This window comes from Geotrypetes seraphini, chromosome 11, assembly GCF_902459505.1.
Source record: "Geotrypetes seraphini chromosome 11, aGeoSer1.1, whole genome shotgun sequence".
Classification (NCBI taxonomy): Eukaryota; Metazoa; Chordata; class Amphibia; order Gymnophiona; family Dermophiidae; genus Geotrypetes; species Geotrypetes seraphini.
In genome coordinates this window covers 46,114,545-46,136,667 of record NC_047094.1, presented here as the reverse complement: position 1 = coordinate 46,136,667, position 22,123 = coordinate 46,114,545, and the positions used below count along the sequence as shown (strand labels likewise).

At 42.1% G+C, this 22,123-nt stretch overlaps 1 protein-coding gene across 1 annotated transcript in view; it reads left to right on the top strand.

Moving 5' to 3' along the window:
- Positions 1 to 20,277, top strand: part of SNRNP25 (small nuclear ribonucleoprotein U11/U12 subunit 25) — a 28,129-nt gene extending 7,852 nt beyond the window's left edge. Inside the window, exons 2-7 of the mRNA XM_033963028.1 lie at positions 3,477 to 3,656; positions 7,671 to 7,761; positions 8,658 to 8,763; positions 8,910 to 8,984; positions 12,220 to 12,286; positions 18,884 to 20,277. Coding sequence (XP_033818919.1) covers positions 3,480 to 3,656; positions 7,671 to 7,761; positions 8,658 to 8,763; positions 8,910 to 8,984; positions 12,220 to 12,277 — 507 coding nt within the window. The 5' untranslated portion in view covers positions 3,477 to 3,479 and the 3' untranslated portion in view covers positions 12,278 to 12,286; positions 18,884 to 20,277. The remainder of the gene's footprint in view (positions 1 to 3,476; positions 3,657 to 7,670; positions 7,762 to 8,657; positions 8,764 to 8,909; positions 8,985 to 12,219; positions 12,287 to 18,883) is intronic.
- Positions 20,278 to 22,123: the final 1,846 nt, after the last annotated feature.

Sequence of the window (22,123 nt, the reverse complement as noted above, 5' to 3'; positions counted from 1 at the left end):
TTTTTTTTTTTTTGTAGGTTACGTACTAATGTTCTCAGCACAGGGTGCCTGCAAAAAATTAACACAGGAACACTTAACTGACTCCTATTTGGAGGTGCTAACTAGAGAATGACACGGTGGCGGTTCCTCCGACTAGCCGCGTTTAGCGCGGGTAACCCGCTGAAACGGGGAAGAAAATATAGTGGCCTCTGCGGGGACGGGGACAAGGCCATTCACCGCCCTGTGGAACGGTGAATGGACTTGTCTCCGCAGTGAGGCAATCAAGGATCGCGCGGCCCCCACCTGGCCATCTCCCTCCCTCCACCTTACTTTAGAATTGTAGAGCACTGTTCCTCAACCGCTGGTTGAATTTCTGCCGGTCCGCGCGGAAAAAAAAAAAGCCTCTCCTTTTCCCCTGCTCTCAGTTGCTAAAGCCGACAGGAAGTCTTTCTGATGTCAATTCTGACGTCGGAGAGGACGTTCTGGGCCAGCCAATCGCTGCCTGGCTGGCCCAGAACGTCCTCTCTGAATGCAGAATTGAGTCGGAAAGAAGACTTCTGGCTTTAGCAGCTGCAGCATGGCGATAAGAGAAGGGGAAAAGGAGGGAGGCTTTTTTTTTTTTTTAGCGGCAGGGAGGTAGCAGGCTGGCTTTGGCTAGGGCGGGAGAATGGTAGACAGGCAGGCAGGCTTCGGGGGTGGGGTGGGACAAAAATTCTTGGTATGGTGGATGGGATAACTACAAAGGAAGGGGAGAGAGGGTGTATTTACACTTTATCCCAGGACAAGCAGGCATGATATTCTCACATGTGGGTGACGTCATCTACGGAGCCCCAGCGCGGACAGCTTTTCAAGCAAACTTGCTAGAAGTTTCAAGTTTGCACACTGCACCACGCATGTGCTAGCCTTCTTGCCACTAGAGGGCGCATCCCCACCTCGTGGTCCTCAGTTCTTTTTCATCCGCGGAGCCAGAAGCCCTGTGGAGAAATTGTGCTAAATTTGCCTTCTGTCGCCGCGGCTGTGTGGGGTTTTTCGCACGGTCGCTGCGTTTTTTCGTCTCTTTTTGCTTTGTTTCTTTCTTTTTCAAAAAAAAAAAAACCTATATTGCTGTGAAAGCAAGTCTGATTTGTTTCAGAATTCAGATATATTCAAATCATTGCCACGAATCATGGTTTAAAAGCTTTACCGGGTAGTTCTGCTCTAAAGGTGGTGCTAAAATCAGAATATCTACTGCATTATTGTATTCGGTCAGGCAGGCTCATCCTAGAACGCTGCACATGCTGAGAATTTGCAGACCGAGGCCAGAGGGGAGGCAGTGAGAGGGACATGGGAAGGAGGCACCGGGGGCACTAAAGACATGGGAAGGAGGCACCGGGGGCACTAAAGACCTGGGAAGGAGGCACCGGGGGCACTAAAGACATGGGAAGGAGGCACCGGGGGCACTAAAGACCTGGGAAGGAGGCACCGGGGGCACTAAAGACCTGGGAAGGAGGCACCGGGGGCACTAAAGACCTGGGAAGGAGGCACCGGGGGCACTAAAGACCTGGGAAGGAGGCACCGGGGGCACTAAAGACCTGGGAAGGAGGCACCGGGGGCACTAAAGACATGGGAAGGAGGCACCGGGGGCACTAAAGACATGGGAAGGAGGCACCGGGGGCACTAAAGACATGGGAAGGAGGCACCGGGGGCACTAAAGACATGGGAAGGAGGCACCGGGGGCACTAAAGACATGGGAAGGAGGCACCGGGGGCACTAAAGACATGGGAAGGAGGCACCGGGGGCACTAAAGACATGGGAAGGAGGCACCGGGGGCACTAAAGACATGGGAAGGAGGCACCGGGGGCACTAAAGACATGGGAAGGAGGCACCGGGGGCACTAAAGACATGGGAAGGAGGCACCGGGGGCACTAAAGACATGGGAAGGAGGCACCGGGGGCACTAAGGACATAGGAAGGAAAGAGGGAGGGAATAGAAAGGGACAATTCTTGGGCCTGAGTGCAGAAAGAAAGAAAGGATACACAGACAGAAGGAAACGCAACCAGAGACTCATGAAATCAATCACCAGACAGCAAAGGTAGGAAAAATGATTTTATTTTCAATTTAATGATCAAAATGTGTCAGTTTTGAGAATTTATATCTGCTGTCTATATTTTGCACTATATTTGTCTATTTTTCTATAGTTATTGAGGTGACTGAGCTTGCGGAGATGGGGCGGAAACAGGGTTTTAAAATTTTAGTCCTAGTAGTTTGCCGGTCCACAAAATAATTCTTTTATTTCTGCCGGTCCACGGGTGTAAAAAGGTTGGAAAACACTGATGTAGAGTATGCTGGCTTTCTTTTTCGCCCAGCCGCACGTGTTCAAAAAGCCGCGCACGTGCGGCTGCTCGAGTTGATTAATCTTCTCCTCTCTTGCAACTTCCTGATTCCGGTTGCGTCAGAGGAGAATATTGAACAAATGAGCAGCCGCGCTTGCAGCTGGGTGAAAAAGAAAGCCGGCATACTCTACATCTAAGGCGAGGTGGAGGGAGGGAGATGGCGGAACGCTGCAATCGGTCGGGTGTCTGCTGTTTTTGTATCACTGCCTGCCTGCGCTCACGTTCCAGATCCTCCTGCATTTTTAGTGTGCACAATTGACCTGATTCAAGCTATAGGTGAACATGGGGGACATGTCATTGCAAGGGAGGACAAGTCAATTGATTTATTTTATGTTCTGTTTTTACTACAGAGCGGAGGCACTGACACAGATTCTCAGTGCAGTAGTAGTAGTGGCAGGACTCTCTTCTGTCTTCATGGTGTTTCGCAGTACTGAGGCTTATATGGATGCTGCGGGGACGGTGATGGGGCAGTGAATGGGATGGTAGTGGCGGTGACGGGGCGTTGAAAGGGATGGCGGTGACGGTGATGGGGCGGTGCAGAAGATGGTGGGCTGGAGACGGTACAGTTAGCAGGAACTGTACCTGCATTAACCTTGTTGTTCAGTAAGCAAATGCTAATCATAATAGGCTATCTGGATAATGTGGGAATGCCCAACTCTCTACACATGACACAGCCCCTCTGTAACATAAAAAAAAAAATAATTGTACAAGCAGGCAACATACTGCAAAACACCTTCTGTGGTAACCTGTTAGTGTATACTAACCATACATTAATATATGAATGCCCTTTAGTAAAAGTGCACCATTGTTATGTTCAGTTGCCTGAAACTTATGTGCAGCTGTTTGTGGAGTTGAGACTATGGGCTCCTTTTACTAAGCTGCGATAGCATTTTTAACGCACGCAGGATTTTAGCGTGCACTAAAACCGTGTTACGCAGCTTGAACTAACTCCAGTTCAATGCTGGCATTAAGGTCTAGCGCGCGTGGCAATTCAGCACGTGCTAAAACCGCTATCGCAGCTTAGTAAAAGGAGCCCTATATAAGCAGGTATAAAACTTAATCTGGTAATTCCTGATGTCAGTAACACAAACACCGATATATGTGAACTATTCTTTTATGCCACAGGGAATGGGTGAAACAACTGCTGAGTTGCCTGAGAATCCTGTAGAGAAAGAAGAGGCAACTGAAGAAGAGCCGGAAGCTGAGGAGGAAGATGAGCTGCCACATGCAGAAGTTGTGGATATATTTCAGGAAGGCCTGGCAATGATAGTGCAAGACCCTTTGCTTTGTGACTTACCTATCCAGGTAATGAATGTATGAAAAATATCTAATAAATGTAGGTCTCCTACTCTTCTGTATCCTATTTAGGGGCCCTATTCAATAAATTAAGGTGAATGTTTAGTATGATAGGGGAGTGGGCAACGAGATGGCAGATGGAAGTTCAATGTAAAGAAATGCAAAGTCTTGCATGTAGGAAACAGAAACCCAAGGTACAGCTATACGACGGGAGGGCTGTTATTGAGTGAGAGTTCCCAAGAAAGGGACTTGGGGGTAATAGTGGACATGACAATGAAGCCATCGGCACAATGTGCAGTGGCTGCTAAGAAAGCAAATAGAATGCTAGGAATAATCAAGAAGGGTATTACAAGCAGAACGAAAGAAGTTATCCTGCCGTTGTATTGGGCGATGGTGCACCCACATCTGGAGTACTGTGTTCAATATTGGTCGCCGTACCTAAAGAAGGATATGGCGATACTCGAGAGGGTTCAGAAGAGAGCGACGCGTTTTGATAAAAGGTATGGAAAACCTTTCGTACGCTGAAAGATTAGAGAGACTGGGGCTTTTCTCGCTGGAGAAGCGGAGACTTAGAGGGGATATGATAGAGACTTATAAGATCACGAAGGGCATAGAGAAAGTGGAGAGGGACAGATTCCATGACCTGTATACTAGCCCTTATACCCTTCTATCCCCTTTTCCTTCAGAAAATTGTCCAATCCCTTCTCGAGCTCCAATACCGTACCCTGTCCTATAACTCCCTCTGGAAGCGCGTTCCAGGTGTCCACCACCTGTTGGGTGAAGAACTTCCTAGCATTGGTTCTGAATCTATCTCCTTTTAATTTTTTGGAATGCCCTCTCGTTCTTGTAGTTGTCGAAAGTTTGAAGAATTACATTACATTACATTAGTGACTTCTATTCCGCCTGTACCTTGCAGTTCTAGGCGGATTACATCAGAAGATAACTGGGCATATCCAGGAAAAATTACAATTTAGGAAACTGGTTACATAGTGGAGTCTTTGGGAGAAATTAAAATAGGTAGAAATATGAGGATTACAACAAAAGAAAACTGGGCATCCTCATATTTCTACCTATCTTTTAATTTCTCCCAAAGACTCCACTATGCAACCAGTTCCCTAAATTGTAATTTTTCCTGGAAATGCCCAGTTATCTTCTGATGTAATCCGCCTAGAACTGCAAGGTACAGGCGGAATAGAAGTCACTAATGTAATGTAATTCTTCAAACTTCGACAACTACAAGAACGAGAGGGCATTCCAAAAAATTAAAAGGAGACAGATTCAGAACCAATGCTAGGAAGTTCTTCTTCACCCAACGGGTGGTGGACACCTGGAACACGCTTCCAGAGGGAGTGATAGGAAGGGATTGGACAATTTTCTGAAGGAAAAGGGGATAGAAGGGTATAGATAGAGGGCTAATATACAGGTCCTGGACCTGATGTGCCGCCGCGTGAGCGGACTTCTGGGCATGATGGACCTCAGGTCTGACCCAGCAGAGGCACGGCTTATGTTCTTATGTTGTGCATGCTAATAGGATGCTATGCAAAAGAATTTACAGTGCACGTTAAAATATGACATTACACGCCATGTTTACTCACCTACTTTTACTTGGGGACAAAAAAAGCCTCTAAAATCTACAAAAAAATTACAAGAAATCCGTAGATTATAACTTAACCAAAATACCGCAATCAAACTCATTTTTAAGGCCAAAAAAGTTTGATCACGTTACCCCACTTTTTTGAGAGTTACACTGGTTACCGGTCTCTCGGCGAACTACATATAAAATTCTCCTTTTAACTTTTAAAATCAAGACCTCTCACCTCCCTGTTTTTCTAGATAAATATCTCATTCCACATACTCCTCCTAGGGTCCTTAGATCGATGAACCAAAACCTATTGATGGTTCCTTCAATCAAGAAATTCCATTTTCTCAGTAGTTGCTCCCTCTGGAATGCAATGCCATTTTATCTTTATGGCACACGGTGCCATAAAGAGAAAGATATACTACTATAAGATAAGTGAAAGTTTTAATTAAAAGCTAAAATTTAAAGATCAAAATAAGTATAATTGAGAACTTTATGTGGAAAATCATATAAATGTAAAAAGCTGCAAAGCCTTTGACCAGTGAGGATTGGCACAGTAAGCTCCCCAGTGAAATAACGAATGGAGGAGTGGTGGTTCTGTGGTCTAAGGCAAATCGGCTAATATGACTGTGATAAATGTGAAATGAAGGAGAGCAAATGAGAAGAGGTTATCTTAGAGTATTCTTTTTGAAGTATTGTTGAAACACTAAGTGAAGGCTCAAAGCCATTTGTTGATATTATTGAACAGTGCATAGAATTCCAATAAGCAACGGAGCATTTAGCTCCCCGGGCCATGGTAGAAACCTCTAATGCGGCTTAGTAAAAGATATTTGATAATGATATTTGGAAAAAAAGAATATTACATAACATTAGTATTTCTGGATCACAAATATGCCCTAGAAGGAGTTCAATGCAATTTTCAATTTAGAAGAGCTTGGCCATGTAAAGGATTTACATTATTTCATTAGGGTTCATGACATAGATATATCTTGGTTTATGTTCATATAAGCGTATGATTATGGTATATGGTTTGGAGAAAAGATTGACCATATCTGGTGTTGTAATCTTGACATTACGGGTTCTGGTATGAGTATCACTTTCCTGGTTTGTGGGGTGATGTAGAGAGCTTGGTCATCTATCGAGATGGGATAGATGGTCTGTACCTTGTTTGGTTTCTGTTGGTCGTAGCCTGTTTGTTTGTTTGGGGGAGTAAAATATTTTCCAAATACGTTTCTAGGCCTTTACAAAAGTTTTGGTAGGAGGGGTGTTTCTTAATTGTGCTAGTAAAGATTCCACAATTTTGCTGCTAGGAGTGAATGGTTTTGTATTTGATTCCTCTAGGATTTGGGAATCTTATTCTCATTGTTGCTGATCCGGTAGAATTTGTCATTGGGTGGTTACCAAATTCAACATGTACTAGCTCTAGGAGCTTCCTCTTTATTGTCCTGCCCTTGTAAATGTTTGACCGAATATTTAGGAGTTAAATATGCATATTTTCAGCCAGAGCAATTGAGAGCCTTTATGAATTTGAAGAAATTAGGATTTCTCCGGTGGTTTCATCCAGTTGATGTAGAGCAGTGGTCTCAAACTCAAACCCTTTGCAGGGCCACATTTTGGATTTATAGGTACTTGGAGGGCCTCAGAAAAAATAGTTAATATCTTATTAAAGAAATGACAATTTTGCATGAGGTAAAACTCTTTATAGTTTATAAATCTTAACTTTTGGCTATGTCTTAATAATAATTGTAATTTATAGCTAAAGAGACACATGATCAAGAAACTGTTTTATTTTACTTTTGTGATTATGATAAACATACCGAGGGCCTCAAAATAGTACCTGGCGGGCCGCGAGTTTGAGACCACTGATGTAGAGTGAACAAATATGTGGAGGTAATTGTGTTAGTGGCTATTCTTATGTACTTAATTTAATTTTCTGCTTTTTTGATCTCCTTATCTTTATGCTTTTTCCCCCACTTTATGGGGTCTAAGGATGATTTATACTGTAGAAGGTTTTTCCACAAAACTAATGTTCCTTTTTTTATATGGAAATGTTATATCCATAGTACTGTGTCAAGTGTTTTACTTGTATCTTTTGTTTGAAATTCAGTAAATAATAATAAACCAGAGCTTTTTGTATGCAAGCTCATTTTTAGAACTCTTGCTAATTTATTCAGTTTTAGACAAATTGGGTATGGCAACTTTCACTCCACTCAAATAGTAAAAAGAATGATCAAGAAACAATTTTGCTCTGATCTGATGCAGAGACTAAAAGTCAACAGTGAGTCAGAAGCATTTAAGGTAGGCCAGTGGTTAGGTATCATCTTACACCTTATTTGTTAGCCTATTTCTCAGTTTAGACATAACTCAGTCCTTGTTAAGTGGACCTTTCCATTTTTTTAAAGTACTTATTTGTTTGCAAGTATTTTATGTACTTCTCTTTCCAGGTTACATTAGAGGAAATAAATTCACAGATTGCACTGGAGTATGGTCAAGCGATGACTGTGAAAGTATGCAAAGGAGATGGAGAAATAATGCGTAAGTGCTTTACTTGTCTTATGATCTGCTCAGCAGTGTCTTTGGTTCGTTGGGGGCGGTGTCGCTGAAGAATGGCTGAAAACTATAATGCATGGAAAGAAGTCCAGAATTCTATAGATGTATGACTAACATTTTTGGAGGGATGCCATATCCAGTGGAAGTTGTGTGGACAAAAACAGTGACAGAATTCCTGCATTAAACAGTTATTAGTGTACGGGTAACATGGGGGCCTTTAGCACTTCCTGGATAGGTGGTGATAAGTGCTTCCATGACAATTTTTGCCGTATAGTGAGAGAATAGAGAAACTAGGCATCTTCCCCCTTGAAAAGAGGAGACTGAGAGGGGACATGATCGAAACATTCAAGATAATGAAGGGAATAGACTTAGTAGATAAAGACAGCTTGTTCACGCTTTCCAAGGTAGGGAGAACGAGAGAGCCCTCTCTAAAGTTAAAAGGGGACAGATTCCGTACAAACGTAAGGAAGTTCTTCTTCACCCAGAGATTGGTGGAAAACTGGAATGCTCTTCTGGAGGCTGTTATAGGGGAAAACACCCTCCAGGGATTCAAGACAAAGTTAGACAAGTTCCTGCTAAACCAGAACGTAAGCAGGTAAGGCTAGATTCAGTTAGGGCACTGGTCTTTGACCTAAGGGCCACCGTGGGAGCGGACTGCTGGTCTGACCCAGCAGCGGCAATTCTTATGTAGGGTGTGAGATAAACACAGAGAATCTCTGTATTAGCGAGAGGATGAACTGACACCTGTCACAGTTTAAAAAGGCATAGAGGAGGGTAACCTGCATAGAGCGGCAAGTACAACCCCTGGCAACCATACTGGGCAGACTAGATAGATTATGCTGGTCTTTATCTGCTGCCTTTTACTATGTTGTCTTTTCTAGCGGTTGTCGTTATACAGAATGCCACCGTTTTTGATTTAAAAAAAGCAATCCAGAGATTTGTGCAGCTGAAGCAGGAACGTGAAGGAGGTGTGCAGCACATTAGTTGGTGAGCTCTTCTGTGTTCTTCTAGAAAGATGGTTCCTATTTACTGAACAGTTTCTCCAAAGTTGATAAAGGAAGAGCCCAGAAAATCTTTCCTGTCATGCTTTCCAAACTGGAAATTATAAAGCAGATCCTATTTTCCTGTTGTAGGAAGTACGTGTGGCGGACGTACCAGTTAAGTTTTGCTGGAGAGAAGCTGATAGAAGACAAGAAGAAACTTAAAGAGTAAGTGAGAAATTTGTAAATGGCTCTCTTTTGGGTAGCCCCTCCCTACTCTGTTCTTTTTTTTTTTTTTTTAACTTTATTTAAATTTTAATGCCAACAAAAAGTGGAATACAATTTATATATAAATAATGATAATCAACCCAGCACATATAATCAATCGGTATCTATATAAAAGATAAAAATTCCCTCCCTCATCCATCATTACCATCAGGAATAATACCAAAACAAGATATACCCCCTTCCCGCTCCCACCCCCCATGGATGTGTGGGTGAAAAACAACTAAAGATAAAGGACAACTATAGCAAATCTACAAAAGACGTCGATGGACCCAAAACTAATTTGAATATCTTCTCCCTCTCCGTGTTCTGATAAGTTTCTTTATTAACTTGTATACAGCGTCTGCAGCAGTTTGATTCATTGAGAGGCATCTAGTGGAAAGAGGGACTTCATATATTTTTAGGGATTAACTTCTTTTCGGGTCTAAGGAGAATTTATTGAAGTTTTAAGTATTTGTCTTGGCTTGTTTTTTTACACAAATTATTCCTTGCACAATTTGCAGGTGTAGTGGGTTTTTTTTGTTTTTTGTTTTTTTTGACTGCTTACTTGTATTGCCCTGATGTGTTGCTCTTGACCTCTCCTGGTGCTCTGCAGTGTTTCGCAACTCAGTCCTGGAGTACCCCCTTGCCAGTCAGGATATCCATAATGAATATGCATGAAATAAATTTGCATACACTGCCTCCATTATATGCAAATTTATTTCATGCATATTTATTGTGGATATCCTGAAAACCTGACTGGCAAGGGGGTACTCCAGGACTGAGTTGAGAAACACTACTCTAAAGCATGTGAGGCTGGCTACCTGCATTTTGAGACAGCCAACTACTAGGCCCTTTTCGAGGACTTGAATATGGAAGTCGGGTATGGCTCTACCTTCTGACCATGACACCAATGCTGAAAAGCCTTTCAGTACTTAGCATAAGCAGCCCCAGTTTCCTTTCTGTGCTAAGGTTGTGCATTCAAGAGCCAAACCGAAAGAGCAAAGCATTCCAGATCCTCTAGGGCCAATTGAGCCCTGTGACAATAGTGTTGCCAGTAAGAGCAGCCTGAAACATCTGTCCTATTGTAGCCATACTAGATCTGCCTACCATGGCCGATGCCGCCAATCCAGCCCCACTAGAATCAACACCCGAGATGGGTCACTATTTTTAGAAAGATCTGGCTTACCATTGGCCACCGGGGGAACCATGTACAACAGCTCTGCTGTTGTCCAAGGTTGGACCAAAGCGTCTACACCGACACTTCTTGGCTGAAGTACCAAATTACCTTCTGACGCTAATGGGTCAATTGCTGGCCTTCCCCAGTGCTTCACAGTTTTGTTGAAAACACTCAGGGGCAGCTTCTAGGCCAGCTTCTGGGATGGCTTTTAGGTGGGCCTCCGCCCAATGAAATCACATTTGGGTCTGCAATTATAACTGAGCACTCCTGGTGCCTCCTTGTCTGGTTAGTATGCCACTACTGTGGTATGGTCTGAGAAGATCCTGACCGCTTTGCCTTCCAGATACTTTTTAGAGGCCTGTATTTCTAGCTAAGGGCTCTCAGATTCAATCTGTTGATGGACCAGTTCCTCTGAGAGGGTAACCAGTGGCTCTGACCTGAGCTACTTCCCCAGCTGACCAAACTGATTTCTATCATCAGTATCATCCATGAGGAAATGCAGAGAGGTAAGCCCTTAAGACAGCATCTTCACCCAGAGCCACAAGCTTTGATGGCGCTTCTGCTGGAGCGGGACAGTAGTGTACTCGGGGAAGGGACAGTAGCGCACTCAAGGGAGGGGTTTTTGGAGATAGGGGTCCCTTACGGAAGTCCCAGATACCCTCAAAACTTAGTTTTTAGGACCCCCCCCCCAAAAAATTTCTCCCATAGACAATGATGCACTGTATTCACAAATTAGAAGGTGCTGTACCTACATCAGATCTCACTGCAGCTGGAGAATGGATATTTCTGCCTCAAACTTGTAGATTCCTCCAGGGGTTTGTCTCTTTGGGTTGCCCTTTAGTCAGACCCCGCTTGTCTGAATCCCTTGACTCCGCTAGCTCCTCACTCATTTTCAGGAGAGGTGACAACACGAGGTTGTTCAGCCTGCACTCAAGTGCCTGATAAATCAGGGTTGAGCCGGGCTTCCGGGGGAATGGACTACGATCTATCCAAAAGGATAGTGAGGGCCAGCTAGGCAGGTTCCCCTAGCTATAGCCCTCCGAACACAGATGCTGTATCTTCTTCCAAGCAGAGCCATCACAGGATTTCTGGGAACCCCTGTGGCACCTGAAGCCTCAAAGATGGGATGAAAACCCGAAAATAAGAAAGGAGGTGAGCAGCAGATGAAGACTCCTCATTTTGCTTGTAGAAGGAACAACTGAGGCATTGCCCAGGGACACAAGGCAGCAGAGTTGAAAAATATAGATGACACCTTCTGCAATCCTCGCAATTTGAGAAAAGGAACCCTCTGGTCAAGCCTACTGTACCCTTTGCAGTGGAAATATATTTTTGACTAAAGTGTATATCATAGTTCATAGGGCTTTGCAAATGCTTATCAACTTCGCTGCAAGATTAATCACAGGGGTTCCAAGGAGTACCCATTTAACTCCTGTGTTGAAGAAACTACACTGGTTACCTATGCAACAGAGTGCAGTTTAAGATTGTTGTGATTATACATCAGACACTATCGTGCTTCCCCAAAGATCTTACAAGAATTCTTTGAGATCTATAAACCAAGAAGAGCTTAGAGATGTAAATGGGATGAAATTAAGTTTGGAGGGTAGAATGTCGACTAGACATGCTAGGATCGGAGCATGTGGCTGACATAGAACTATGGAATGCCTTGCCTGGTATCCTGCGGTTTTGTATGAGGAGGATGAATTTTAAGAAAATGTTGAAAACTCAATTATTTACCAATGCCTTCTTATGCTAAGGTATATTTCAGTTGATAATCGCCTTTTAGAATTTTTTTTGACAGCAATGTATGGTTTAAAGCTTGCTTCAATTTCTGAATTGATTGAATTTGCGCTCTATCCCTGTTTATAACAGGGATGATTTATAATGATGTTGTTTAGACATGTCTGTTATATGTGATAATCGTAGGGAAACGAGATTTTATGTATGTGATATGGAAACCGCATAGTTGTATGCGGTATATAAAATTTTTAATAAATAAATATCGCATTTCTTTCATTCTAGGTATGGAATTAGAAACAGAGATGAAGTGGTCTTTGTAAAAAAGTTAAGGAAGAAGTAGCATGGATGGGTGAGTGTTCTGCCTGCCTTACATACCACAGATCCGTCTTATTTTGTTTGGAGTAGGGTTGTTGAAAAGCACTTCAACATACCTGTCTTTCAAGTTAGTTTTACTGAAATGCCTTCTTGAGGAGGGCTGTTTAGTGGTTGGAGTGGCAGCTTGAGAAGCTAGGGCCCGTTGCCCAAGTACATATTTCATTTGTAAGGCATTTGGGCCAAGTTGCTGAGCACAGATTTGTAAAAGAATGTATGTTTAAATTTTTTTTCTTTAGCACTCTCCAGACCAGTAGAGGTCAATCTTTACGAATGTGTATGTATCCAATCATGACCAGCAGGTGGAGACTGAAAACAAAACTCACGCTGCTCCTTGTGACCCTGGGCAAGTTACTAAATCCCCAATTGCCCTAGGCACATTAGATAGTGTGAGCCCACCAGGACAGATAGGAAAAATGCTTGAATACCTGAATGTAAATCACTTAGGCAATAAGTGGTATATAAATACTTAAATAAATAAAATTAAAATCTTCAGTTGGATGTGTAGTGCTATAAACTTTCCTTAATGCGTGTCATACATTCTTGGGATAAAATATAGATCCGATTATTCTAAGATGAGTAGATGTAATATCTTTTCTATGAAGATAAACACAAGATGATAGTTTGATGGCAGTTTAATATAATTTGCCTTTTGATTTATGTTGATAGAAACATGATAACCTAACACTAGTTATCCCAGCAGCGTATAAACTAATCCAAAAAACTTTTATATAATACTGCTTTAAACTGGAACCTACATATCACAACACAAAGCCCAGTAAAATCCAAGAACTCAGGCCTCAGAAACGGAGCCTACGCTCAGTCGTAAATCACTGACTGGAAGGATCCGCGTAGTTAAACAGCCCCTGCTCCAATCATTGGCCAATAAATACGGCTTTTTTGAAAAAAATTTTTTAACATATTTTTTATGCAATTTAAAACTACTAACGACAATTAAAGAAATGTCATGCATATGTGGTAGCCAGGATTTGAAAAAAGGACTTATCTCAGAGTTCAGCTTATTTTATCTGCCAATTGTGTCTTATTTTGCCGACGCGGCCACGTTTCGCGGGAATTTTAACATCCGCTGCGTCAGGGCCATCCAGACACTCAAAATCACAGGCTCACTAAAAAGTAAAAACACAAAAAGTTAAAACATTCATACTATCATACCAACGCTAAACCCACTAACATTTACATACTCACAACCATTCCACCCGTCACAAATTTTCAAACCAAATCAAGATGGCGACAACCCCCAAATAAATAGCGTCAAAATGACGTCATGACGTCTAACGCCCCCATCATCCAATTGCAACAGTATAACCTACTTCAATAGAAATGTTGCCATTCATATGATCTATTTAAACCTTTTGGCCACAATGTATCCAGCCTGCTAATCCAGCGCTGTTCTCTTTGGGCCAAAAACCTCCTAAAATCCCCCCCTCTCCTACCCGGGGTAACCACCTCCAGTATTAGAGCCCGTAGGGATCCAAAATCATGCTCTTTCTCCACGCAATGTTTTGCTAAAGGAGCCCCAAGTACCTTGTTTTTAACATTACTTTTATGCTCAGTTAAACGTGTGGTGAATTTTCGGGACGTTTGCCCAACGTAAACTAACCTGCAAGGGCATAATACAACATAAACCACACCACAGGTCTTACAGTCAGATGTGTGTCTTAAAGTGTACTCCTTATTATCATTCGGATTACAAAACCTATCCGTACACAACATAAGGCTACACATCTGACACCTCCCACAAGCTCTGTGACCCATCCATACCAACTCCCGCTCAATATTAGGGGGCAAAGAGGGGCACAGAATTTCTTTCAGATTTCTGGTCCTCCGATAGGCTATCCTCAAATCATAGTCCTTAAAGGTCCCAGAAGTCTTCAGGATCGCCCAATGTTTTTTCAAAGATCTTACCATCTGATAACACTGACTCGAATAGGTAACAACACATGTCATCACCTTCTCCTTCCTTTGCTCACCTCTGGGAGCAAACAAAGCTTCCCTATTACAGTACAGAGCTCTCTTATAGGCTACAGATACCACTCTAGCAGGATAACCCCGAGCTAGGAACCTCTGTTTAAGGACCCCAGCCTGTTGCTTAAAATCTGATTTAGAGGAGCAAATCCTGCGTACACGCAAGAACTGTGAATAGGGCAAACTTTTTTTTAAGGAACTAGAGTGGGCACTAGAGTAGTGAAGGGTGGAATTACTATCAGTAGGCTTGGTAAATACTGTAGTATAAAAATCACCGTCCCTAATCTCCACTAACACATCCAAGAAAGAAATCTGATGCATACTGTACGCATGAGTAAAACGTACATTAGGATGACAAGTGTCAAGAAAAGCAAAAAATTGCTCCAGTTCAACCTGACCCCCATTCCAGATTAAAAAGATATCGTCAATATATCTGGTCCAGAAGGCCACATACTTAAACAAACCACATCCATACACCCAGTCACATTCAAACCTGTCCATAAACAAGTTCGCAACAGCAGGAGCCATCGTGATCCCCATCGCAATTCCCGATTTCTGATGGAAAAGCTGACTCTCAAACATAAAGAAACTCTCACACAACACTATTTCAGCTAGAGAGCAGATGAATTTCGTTGGAACTCTCACATCCACTCTCTTATCTAAAGTGTCCTGAATAATTTGCAGAGCTTCCGTTTGGGGTATAATAGTATAAAGGGAACAAACGTCTATAGTAACTAGAATCGAATCAGCAGTAGGTTTTAGCGCTTCCAATTTTCTAAGAAACTGAGTGGTGTCTTGAGTAAAGGCAGTGGTTTGACACACAAATTTTTGAAGAAACTTATCTATATATATAGAAGAAGCTTCAAGTAGAGCACCTCGATTCGACACAATAGGTCTACCAGGAGGTGAGGTGGAGGACTTGTGAATTTTAGGAAGTAAATAAAAAATGGGAATCTTAGGGTAACGTACATTCAAAAACTTAAATTCTTTTCTGGTCAGATAGCCCTCATCCAGTGCTTTCTTAGTTAGAATATTAATTTTATGTTGCAAATGTTCAGTTGGATCATCTGAAAGAATATCATAGTCTGAGCTATACAGTTGTTTATACGCCTCTTCCAAGTAAAAACCTTTACTTAAGAGAACAATCGTTCCACCCTTATCCGCTTTCCTGATAATCAAATTTTCATCAGAAATTAAAGATTTCATCGCACTCTTCTCAGCCTTACTAATATTATGATAAGATCTTCCAAAAACATTAGAGCTATTTTTCAAAATGTCAGTTTCGACCAGTTTATGAAATGCCAAAATCAAAGGATCAACTGGACCTGGAGGGACCCAAGTTGACTTAGGGGTCACCATAGAGTTCATATCTAGATCCACGGGAGCACCTTCAGTTGAAAAAAAGGACTTCAATTTCAAAGTTCGATAGAATTTCTCCAAATCAATCCTCTTTTGAAAGACATCCATCGGAGTAGTAGGCACAAAGGATAAACCCTTTGCTAGAAGACTGTGTTCATCAGGAGTAACTCTATGCTGGGATAAGTTCACAATTTTTATATCCAAAGGAGTTCTTCTCATGGAAAACGTTGACCCCGTTGGGATCGTGTCTGCGGGCGCTGGTTCTGATAATGCCCTTGGTTCTGATATGGGTATTGAGGTTGATTCTGATACGGATATTGAGTCTGACCTCGAGCGGATCCTCTCCGCCACCTTCCTCGACGAGGAGGTCGTGGTTTTGGATCTAAAAAATCCTCGTCTGAGTTAGAATTGGAGTTGGATGATTCAGATGTATGTTCAAACGCTACTCTTTTTCCTCCACCATGATCCCCAGGGTCCGATGGTTTGACCCATGCATATACTTTATGTTGGAGGTAATCTTGCTCATCGCGTTTGAATTTTTTAAACTTATCTCTCTGAACGTCAGCTCTAAAAATATCCACCTTCGCTTTCAAATCCTCTTGATAATGTTTGAATTCAATCTCAGTAGAGTTCTGTTTCAAAGTTCTTAATTTCTCCTCTATTTCCTCCTTAATTTTCACCATAGTAGTTTTGGTCCGATCAATGATCAAGACCATCAGATCCAGGGCACACTTATTCAGAATAGATATCCATTTTTGATTAAAGTCCAGATCGTCCACAAACATCCTAGGTTCTTTCTGTATTCGTAATCCACGAGGGATATATTCCTTTTTACAGTACTCAGTTAGCGTTGCTCCATGAAGCTCAGCTCGAATAAATCTCTTAGAGAGAGTGTGCATATCATCCCAAAGAATGGAATTATTCAGGGTAGGCTGTTCCCAATTCATCCCTGTAGATGAATCTAGCACTGAACTGATAAAGTCCGCACTAAAACTCAGGCCACTAGACCATGTTTGTTGAGCCATCTTGATACCCAAAGGGAGAAGTACTAGTATACAACCTAACACTAGTTATCCCAGCAGCGTATAAACTAATCCAAAAAACTTTTATATAATACTGCTTTAAACTGGAACCTACATATCACAACACAAAGCCCAGTAAAATCCAAGAACTCAGGCCTCAGAAACGGAGCCTACGCTCAGTCGTAAATCACTGACTGGAAGGATCCGCGTAGTTAAACAGCCCCTGCTCCAATCATTGGCCAATAAATACGGCTTTTTTGAAAAAAATTTTTTAACATATTTTTTATGCAATTTAAAACTACTAACGACAATTAAAGAAATGTCATGCATATGTGGTAGCCAGGATTTGAAAAAAGGACTTATCTCAGAGTTCAGCTTATTTTATCTGCCAATTGTGTCTTATTTTGCCGACGCGGCCACGTTTCGCGGGAATTTTAACATCCGCTGCGTCAGGGCCATCCAGACACTCAAAATCACAGGCTCACTAAAAAGTAAAAACACAAAAAGTTAAAACATTCATACTATCATACCAACGCTAAACCCACTAACATTTACATACTCACAACCATTCCACCCGTCACAAATTTTCAAACCAAATCAAGATGGCGACAACCCCCAAATAAATAGCGTCAAAATGACGTCATGACGTCTAACGCCCCCATCATCCAATTGCAACAGTATAACCTACTTCAATAGAAATGTTGCCATTCATATGATCTATTTAAACCTTTTGGCCACAATGTATCCAGCCTGCTAATCCAGCGCTGTTCTCTTTGGGCCAAAAACCTCCTAAAATCCCCCCCTCTCCTACCCGGGGTAACCACCTCCAGTATTAGAGCCCGTAGGGATCCAAAATCATGCTCTTTCTCCACGCAATGTTTTGCTAAAGGAGCCCCAAGTACCTTGTTTTTAACATTACTTTTATGCTCAGTTAAACGTGTGGTGAATTTTCGGGACGTTTGCCCAACGTAAACTAACCTGCAAGGGCATAATACAACATAAACCACACCACAGGTCTTACAGTCAGATGTGTGTCTTAAAGTGTACTCCTTATTATCATTCGGATTACAAAACCTATCCGTACACAACATAAGGCTACACATCTGACACCTCCCACAAGCTCTGTGACCCATCCATACCAACTCCCGCTCAATATTAGGGGGCAAAGAGGGGCACAGAATTTCTTTCAGATTTCTGGTCCTCCGATAGGCTATCCTCAAATCATAGTCCCTACGGGCTCTAATACTGGAGGTGGTTACCCCGGGTAGGAGAGGGGGGGATTTTAGGAGGTTTTTGGCCCAAAGAGAACAGCGCTGGATTAGCAGGCTGGATACATTGTGGCCAAAAGGTTTAAATAGATCATATGAATGGCAACATTTCTATTGAAGTAGGTTATACTGTTGCAATTGGATGATGGGGGCGTTAGACGTCATGACGTCATTTTGACGCTATTTATTTGGGGGTTGTCGCCATCTTGATTTGGTTTGAAAATTTGTGACGGGTGGAATGGTTGTGAGTATGTAAATGTTAGTGGGTTTAGCGTTGGTATGATAGTATGAATGTTTTAACTTTTTGTGTTTTTACTTTTTAGTGAGCCTGTGATTTTGAGTGTCTGGATGGCCCTGACGCAGCGGATGTTAAAATTCCCGCGAAACGTGGCCGCGTCGGCAAAATAAGACACAATTGGCAGATAAAATAAGCTGAACTCTGAGATAAGTCCTTTTTTCAAATCCTGGCTACCACATATGCATGACATTTCTTTAATTGTCGTTAGTAGTTTTAAATTGCATAAAAAATATGTTAAAAAATTTTTTTCAAAAAAGCCGTATTTATTGGCCAATGATTGGAGCAGGGGCTGTTTAACTACGCGGATCCTTCCAGTCAGTGATTTACGACTGAGCGTAGGCTCCGTTTCTGAGGCCTGAGTTCTTGGATTTTACTGGGCTTTGTGTTGTGATATGTAGGTTCCAGTTTAAAGCAGTATTATATAAAAGTTTTTTGGATAGAAACATGATGGCAGATAAAGGCCAAATGGCCCATCCGCAGTAACTTATCTCTTCCTCTCTCTAAGAGATCCTCCCCCTTCTTAAATTCAGACTACTTTTGGCCTACCTTGTATATCTTAGATTTGTAGCAGATAACTGGATTGGAATTTTGAAAAATACTAAAATCAAATGCAGTAGTTACATTTTTTAATTTATTTACAGGAAAACAAGAAAGCAAAAGAACATTTGGCACAAGGCTCTTCTTGCGATGGATCAAATGACCTGAACTTTCCAGCTATGAGGTGGCAGTTGACAAGCCAGACCTGTGGCCGTCCCTTCATCACCACAATATGCTAACTTATCACCACTGGATGCAAAGGAGAGCATTGTTTATTAGACTATTTACTGACTTTCATTTCTACATCTGCATATTTTAAATGAACTAAAGGTGTGAATAAGGAAAGACTTTGGTCAGTCTGGCAGTGCTTTGAGCAATGTTTAATATGGTACAGTATATAGAAACAAAGAAAATTGTAACTCGAGTATATTTAGAGCCTTAGAAAAGAAGCGGAAAAGCTTAGGCGATTGGGATAGTTTCTGGCCTAGTACTGCACCTAATTAGCCATTGGTTTAGCTGCATTTTTAAAAAAAAATAAACATCTGGAAGATACAATACATAAGTGTGTGAAGCATACTGCTGGGGAAGAATAGCAGCTTCTGGTCACACAGTGATGGATGGGTTGGGGGGGGAAGAAAATGAATCACTAGCACTTGTAACATGCCCATCCCAAACTACAATTCCCCCTCCGTATTCATGGGGGTTAGGGGCAGAGCCAGCCCACGAATATTGAAAAACAGCAAATAATATTTGGGCTGGTTCTTCCCTAACCCACGCCTTATCTGGTGGTCTAGCGCGTTTTCCATGTAGATCGCTGATAGGAAACGGCTGCCTTGAGCTCCCGTCGTAGTCTCGAGAGACTACGGGAGCTCAAGGCAGCCATTACTTATGAGCGATCTGCACGGGGCAGGAGTGTGGGAAGATCACTACTGCCCTGAAAACCCGCTAGACCACCAGGAAAGGCTTAAGGGGGTCTTACAGGGCTTAAAATAGCCTGAACAATTAAAATGGCTTTTTTGTTTTAAAAATCGCAAATAACCGAATCTGTGGATGCTGAAACCGCAGATTCAGAGGGGAAAATGTACCCAGATAGAGGTCTGAAGTTGCAGCCATGTGCACTGAATGCAAAGAACTTTACCAATGGGAAGGGCAAAGTAGAACATTTCCAAAATTGAATCAAAAGTGCTCCTGTTAAATAACTACCTTAAATTCTTGCTATTGATATATTTTGATTTTGTTTAAAATTGCCTCCAGAATAAACTTTTTTAACATGCTATTTGTGAAAAAGAACTCCTTTGAAAAATGCCTTCTCTTTTGTTACTTTCCTAGACAAAAAAAAAAGGTTAATTCTGGGGCAGTGGTGGAGCTAGGACTAAATGGGCCCCTATAACACCATTGTTCCCAAGGTGGTGGGACTGGGGGGAATGACAAAGATGCACATTTCCTAAAACTGACATATTGCAATTAATAAGTTAAAAAATATATTTTTTTTTCTGATTTTTCTTGTCTGAGCATTACTTTGGCTGGTGTCTCTTCTACTTTTCTTAACTCTCCAACATCTCCTGTCTATTTGATTCTTTCTCTCTGTTCTTTCCAGCATCTGCCCCAGTGGTGTGCCAAGGGGGGTGGAGCCCATAAGACAGTGCTCTGAGCAATGGCCAATATCATGGTCTGAATCCCAATGAATATGCATGAGATCTATTTGCATGCACTGCTTTCATTGTATGCTAATAGATCTCATGCATATTCATTGGGGAAATCCTGAAAACCCAACTGGATTGCGGCCTTCGAGGAGGGACTTTGACATCCCTGATGTAGGGCAAGAAATGAAGGAGGAAAGAAAATATAACAATGAGCATGAGGTCCAGAAAACCGTGCAAAGCTCACAGACAAAAGGAAGCAGAAACAGACTGGGAACAAGATTTAAAAAAATAAAACATCAGACAACAAATGTAGGAAAATGATTTTATTTTCATTTTAGTGATTGAATTATGGCAGTTTAAAAAATGTATATCTGCTGGCATTATTTTGCACTGAACAGGAGAAAATGCTGTCTTCCAGGGCTTCCTGCCCTTAACTGTTTTTTATGGTCTCCTGTCAATTTGCTATTTCCTTTCATACCTCCATATCCTGCCCAACATCCATCTTTGACATTGTTTTTTTCCGGTTTAGCTTTCTTCTATTTTTCTTCCTTTCACAAACCTATTTAGTTTTCTACCTTTCTTTCTCTTATCCATATAAAGCATTCTTCCTCTCTTCCTTTCCTCCCTTTTTTTCTTCCCTTCATATGTAGCATTTCCCCCCTCCCTTCCAGGTGGAGCATTATCCCCTCCCCTCTGCCTTGCCTTCCATCCATGCACAGTACTTCTCCCTCAGTCCCCTCTCCCTTCCTTTTCATCTATGTGCAGCATTTCCTCTGCTCCCTTCCCTTCCATCCTTGTGCACTCCCCTCCTCTCTTCTCCTTTCTATCCAAGTGCAGCTTTTCCCTCCTTATAGTACCTCTCCTCTCTTGCTCCCTCTCCCCGGATCTATCAAAATGATTCCATGGTTGTTTAGGGTAGGTTGGAAAGCAGTGATCCCCTATTGCTGCTTCCAAGGAAGAAAATGACAGCTGCAATCTTGTGTTGCAGAGCTGGCAAGGGAAGCTATTGGGGATCGCTGCTTCCTGACCTACCCTAGACCACAAGGGAATCATTTAGGGGGTGGGAGGAATGCATATAAGCTGGAGTCCAGGGCTGAAAGGGACATGCATCTGGCCTTGCATTCCAATTCACTTGAAAGTTTTCTGATCTTTTCGCTGGGGGGGGGGGGGCATTTGCTCCCCCACCCCGAGTGACACTTATGGTAACAGTCCATATTGTTCCAGTTTCCCAGTAGCAGATATATTGGTGCTCTAATGTATTTTAGGAGCATGATTAAATGCAGTAACTACTGTTGAAGGTCATAGGGATGGAGGTGATTACTTATGGGAGTGGAATGGAGCATAGTGGGGATGGGTTAGATTCTAGTGGTGTGCCTTGCCAAGTTTTGTGCTGCAAGATGAAAAAGTTGAAAATCCCTGCTCTATGCAATCCTACCGCCACCATTTTTCTTTTTCCCCTTCATTCTCTTAGTTATTTTGGTTTTAGATTGATCATTTCTCCTCTTATTATTTTGAAGTGTGAATGACTTAGATGTCTTTCTACATGCATTTATTAGCAGTATATCAACTAAAGCTGAACTGTAATATACATAATGGAGTCCTCCCACTTCATACCTATTATAATTATATTTTGTCACGTTTTATCCTGGCAGCAGAAGAGGTCAGCTACATCTGGCAGCCAAGCTAACCTATGAAAACTAA